The 5,561-nt window shown below is 45.2% G+C and overlaps 1 protein-coding gene across 1 annotated transcript in view; it reads right to left on the bottom strand.

Annotated features, from left to right (window-relative positions):
* LOC131890329 (uncharacterized) overlaps window positions 1–2,726 on the bottom strand; it is a 2,898-nt gene extending 172 nt beyond the window's left edge. Inside the window, exons 1-2 of the mRNA XM_059239656.1 lie at window positions 774–2,726; window positions 14–692 (exon numbers count right to left, since the gene is read on the bottom strand). Coding sequence (XP_059095639.1) covers window positions 14–692; window positions 774–2,225 — 2,131 coding nt within the window. The 5' untranslated portion in view covers window positions 2,226–2,726. The remainder of the gene's footprint in view (window positions 1–13; window positions 693–773) is intronic.
* Window positions 2,727–5,561: the final 2,835 nt, after the last annotated feature.

The following is a 5,561-nucleotide window of genomic DNA, read 5'->3' as shown; positions in this document are numbered from 1 at the left end:
TCGGCCCACATTTTTTCGAATACATTATCAAGATAATAGTTACTGAAAAGTGATTTCACTTGCGATAACGAATAACCACCCGCTTGGCATATGGTGTTCAAGTGAGTTGCGAACTCTTGAATCTCGTCTGTGTAGATCATTTTAAGGTAATCGGTCCCGGTATAAACTTGGCCGTCGAAAAAGACTGTTCTAGGATTCTCTTTGGCCCAATGAGGCCGCATTCGGAGCGGAGTTCCATCCGCATCCACATACGAGCTCCACTTATTTGCCATCTCCACCTTAAAGTCTTCCCATACATCATTGGGGACCACTGAGGTTGACACAGGCTCAATACAAACTGTTCCGTTCTTGTTTCCGCGATACGGTGCCAAAGTGGAGTCACTGGAGCCCATCACCCGCATCTCCAAGGTCATATCACAGGCAAATTTATGTTCGAGGTAACTTTTGTCAATGATCTCTATGGCATCCCACCAAGCTCGTTGTACGATACTCCAATCAGGTTCGCCATCTTTTGTACTTGGAATCGGGATTGAAAGCTCCATTTCTCGCACTGAAATGTAATGAAAACCTTGGCGGAAATGAAGAGCTTCCACTAAAGGGGTTATGAGAGGGATCTCAGATTCGGGCAAGGCACCCACACCCGCCTTGCTGACCGTGCTTGAATATACTTTCCGAACCAATTTCACGATTTCCTGTAAACAAGGGCAAATTTGATGGTCTCTTTGCCTTAGCAAATAATTCGCCATACTTATACATGCATATGCATATCATACCTTATTCGCGTCAAGATCGTGAAGGATTTCCATGGCCGGCACTAGCACGTCAGTGCAGAGGTCGAAAAGAAAAGTGGAAGCAACTTGATAATCCGAAGACAATTGATCGTTGAGTGGTTGGGAGTCCTCCTCGCGGCCATCGTTTCTCCAACAGTTCTCCCAGTATCCCTCTGTGCTACCATTGGCCGGAAACCAGAAGAATTCGGCATAGTAGGACTCCTCACATAGCTTCTTTAAGCGCAGTTCTTCTTCCACAAGACCTGTTCCAGGCTTAGGGATAGATTTCCACATTGGAGTCTTTCTTGGCATCCATTCGGCATACGTCATGTAATCTAATTTAAGAGTTAAGGACGTCACAATCCCGAGGAGGCCAAAGCATCCGGCCGCTGATCGAAGGAGCTCCGGATCACTCACAGTTTGGATTTCACCCAGAAAGTTAACGAATTCCATTTCCAGAACTAGGTCCGACAATGAACGAGACTGTATCCCGGCACCGTGGCAAATCATGGCATTGGAGCCACCATATGTAATCATAACGGCAATGATATCCCACGGCAAGGTCCACTTGTTCTCCAATGACCATTTCAAGAGCTCTAAATTGGTCAGTGCTGAACCCAGTCGCACAGCTGCTTTCCTTTTGGTGCCCTCCTCAGTTGGAAGCTCCCGCAAGAACTGAATGAATCTCATTTCGGATTTCCAGTTGTCCAACATTTTCGCCATTGAGTGTTTGCTTCGAACATGAGTTAAAGTATCCGTGACGTCCAAAGGGAGTAAACTGATCAGGATCTCGTCATCATCTGCAAAGACGGGCGTCCAAGAGTGGCGCATCCCGCAGCATCGTACCCGTTTCCCCTGATCCTTGGCGAAATGGACCACCTGTTGGAGCTCTTGGAACGTATTGGGAAAGAACATGTATCTGGGAACATTTCGGACCGTCTCGCCATAGTTCAAAAAAGTTTCCTCCTTCACGTGAAGCACGTCAATCGAGATGTCGTTGGCACTCAGGGACAACAAGGTCAAATCGGGTAAAGGGTTCAAATGACAGATGATCTTACCAAAGATCCTGCCCAAGCCAATGACCCAATTCTGAAGGCTGGCCTCCATGGCTCTCAGAAGGTTCTTTAAGATCTTCTTGAGAACATCCTCCACTGACTTGTGTTTCAAATATCGCTCATCCAAGAGTTTCACGTAAAGTCGTTGCAGTTTTCCTTGCACATAACTCTTGGCCCTTTCTCGATGCCCTCGGGATGGTTTAATTGTCTCCAGGTCCTTCTCGTTCTTTTGTTCCTCCTCAATGTCTTTCTTGACGACATTACTGATAATTGCGGCTGGCTGTTTCAAGGCTTGGCTCACGTTTGACTGGTTGCGTTTGGCCATTTCTTCGTCCTTCTGAGGAGTGACCTTTTCAGAAGGACAAAGTTTCCCACAAAGACCAGCCAATGAGTTTGACATTGTCTCAGCGGATGTGTGATAATCGAAGGCCTTCCGTGCGTATTCATAAACTCACATTCGAATTTGAATGCATGACAGTGGATACATTTTCAATTGTTGATGGTCGTGTACCTGGATTTGCTCTGGCGTATCAAGCATGCCACCATGGTCCGGTGCAATGTACGTACGACTGCGCAAGTTAGAACATCGTGTGAACTGAGGGAGAACACGCCTTCCTTCTACGTACATCCTCTTCACTTTATTGGACTCTTGTTTATGAACTGTCTGGCCTGGGCTCTTTTCAGAGCATGCATGCTCTTCGCAGGGAAGGAAACTTTTCTGTGAGTGCAAGTGTACCTACCAAAGGAGAACGATCTCGAACTCGGCGAGTGTAGATGTATCAGTGTACAGTACGTAGGATTAATAAAAGGCAACGAGAATGAATGTGCTGAGAAGCAAATCGGAAAAAAATGGTTGGCAGTCGGTTGAATTCAAACATTTATTCTCGAGGTTTCCAAATTTCATGCATCAACATGTCAGGGTTTTGGTTGACTAATGGGATTCTGAGGTATCTGTCGTCTTTTCTTTGGGAAGAAGGATTATCTTGCCAAATCTCGTATGCTTAAGAGGTCCTTTTACACGACTAAAGCCAAGCCAGAAGAGGTAGTAAGCGTACCCCTTTGTCCTAGATTCCTCAAAATTCCATATGCGTCCGAGTGCCGTGATCCCTGAGATTAGCGGGCAGTCACCTACATAGTGTTCCTCGATCCTAACTTGCTACTGCAGAACGAAAACAAAATCCGTCATGCTTGGCAAGGAAAGCCAGCGAAAATATCAAACGATTTTGAAGTATCTTATTGCTAGATAATTGCTTAGAATTAGTTCAAATGCAGTGGCTCAAAACGAGAGAGATTGTATTTTCCTAAAGCAGTAACAAACAGTAACAAAATACATTAAAAAGGCAAGTAGATGGGACCCTTGTATTTCTCACGAATCTCGTACAATTTGCCCTTTGGATCAAATTGCATTTTACCTCCGGGGTAACGCCTCAAATAGTATAACATTAAATTGAAAAGTGAAGCTAATGTTCGCTATGAATGCTATGTAATAAGTATTAGAGAATAGAGAAGAATTCATTGCCATTCCCAAGAGAATCTTGCCATTCTTGGTGTTCCTCCAGTTGTTGCCAATTCTTACTCATCGCACCCCATTTCATTCCTATCCATCTCTTCGCTCCCTCTCAACAGGGTTTAACATGTCCCTTCTTAGGTTGACTCAATCAGGAAGTAACGCGTTGTTCCCTCTTTTCTCACCCTCTCGCTTTCCTTATTGAGGCTAGTCCACGTCTCCGCCGCCAGTCGGTCCTATGAACCTCTAGTCTGAAGGGAGATCAACTTCCTCATCCTTATGCCAAAAGCATCCAGTTCCAAGTTGCTACTTCCTTGTTCCCGCCAAGACGCGATGCCATTCACCCAACCGACCAACCAATCGACCGACCGAGCAACCTCTCGTTGTTTGAACCGTGTTCCATCCCTCTTGAGGCCTTGGCTCTCGTGGATCTCGCTCCTTCCTCCCTCGCTCTCCTATTCCTCCGTTCGTTCGTTCGTTCCTTGTTCGAGAAACACCGTGCTTGAGAAAATGTGTTCCCGCTCATGGGGAAAATGTTCCCCGATCCACGTTCATGCCTCGATTTCAAACAGGTCTGGTGCCGTGTTCCTGGGATTTTTTTCTCCTTTTTTTTCTTGCTGCATGACTCTTGAATGCAGAGTGTCGGAACTCAGAAGTCAGTCGAGACAAGCTATGTGCCAAGTGATGATGTGGCGGCGCTGGAACCGAACCTAAGAGAGTGGACACATGTCCTAGAAATTGAAATATACATATCAAACTGAGTGTTTCTCGCCATGTTGTGTACATATTGTTCACCTACATGGGATTGCCAAAGTTTTATTGCCGTGACGTGACTGTTCTCCAAAGATGTTTCCTATACTTGGTTTACTCCTCATACCGGCCTTTCTTCATGAAGGTAAGGTTGCTATGGATTTGAAGGGTTGATGGGGATATAATTACCTCCCAGTTCTCGAATCCCAAGGAGCCATTAGAAATTGCGAAGTTATATGGCAAGACTTACATGAAGAAGTGGGGTGGGGAACAAGTGTGCTCACCAGGAAACCTTCCAATGGAACAAGGGTTCAAGCTCTTGAAAGTCGATTGGCCCCAATTTTTCGGATCTAGGCACTTGGCTCAATAAATCTAGGAGAGAAGGATTCAATTTCACACCCTGTGCTTTTTGAGTACACCTTTACTGTATTTCAGGGCTTCTTGCTCCTTGTTCGTCAAGCATAGCTAGTCTGGCAATGAGATCAAGTAAATCAAACCAAACTGCCTCTTACTTTGGTCTTTTAGTAGATATGTTCGTTTGCACCACAAGGAAAGGAAACCTCATGGGTATCCCACGTAATGAAGTAATTGGCTAGATTTTCCTCTTCACCGGAAAGAAACAAGGTCGTTGTTGATCGTTCTTTCGACCAGTTATCATAAGGTACCTTGTCGTCATGTCGGAAAAAATTATCACTCTTTCATGAAAGACGCCAACTCAGTTAGACCTTGTGAAAAAATATCTTGGGATGATATCTCGAAACTGGAGACTGGAGAAAGGATCACATTTAGCTGATCAGGCATTCCCACTCCGTGATTGCCAGTGAAGCTAATGAGACAGGGACTTTTGTCCCCACTTACCCCTGGTCAAAAAGGGGCTTAGAGAAGAAGGGAGCTTGGTCGAGGATTTTCTCCTCTTCTCAAATTGCAAGGCACTCGCCTGATCAAGTTCGGGGTTTGATTGAATTGAGCGGCTAATTGGACATGTCTTGTGGATCAGATAAGGCGATCGAAGCAAGATCCCCGAAGGAAGATCACGACTAAGAGCATTACCAATTTTGGACCCAACCTCCTATCTTGAGTTGATGGAAGAGGGCGTAATTGACAATGTATCTTAATGTGTTCTTGCCGCTCCCTAAGTAAAGAATTATGGCTGACTGATTTTCCAAGGCTCATCATCATCAAAAAGAACCATCTTTCAAGGTGAACAACATAAAGCGGAAGCGCATTGCAGGGTCATAAAAATGTCAACAATCCTGCAAATCTGGACGAGGCCGTGGTCTTTTTTATGCTGTCAGGTTGATTAGATACCATAAACCATCGTTGGAAAGTTGGATCCAAAGTGTGAAAGTGTCGTCTGAAGTATTGGAAAATTGGCAGTGGGGCGGATTTTGTTCAACTCACTTTGTCTCCAGATCGAGGAATCTTTATTTTGACAGACATCCGACACGGAAAAGGTGGAGTTTAGACGTAGGACGCTTC

The sequence above is a fragment of the Tigriopus californicus genome, chromosome 11, assembly GCF_007210705.1.
Source record: "Tigriopus californicus strain San Diego chromosome 11, Tcal_SD_v2.1, whole genome shotgun sequence".
Taxonomy (NCBI): domain Eukaryota; kingdom Metazoa; phylum Arthropoda; class Copepoda; order Harpacticoida; family Harpacticidae; genus Tigriopus; species Tigriopus californicus.
This window is presented reverse-complemented; position numbering and strand designations above follow the sequence as displayed.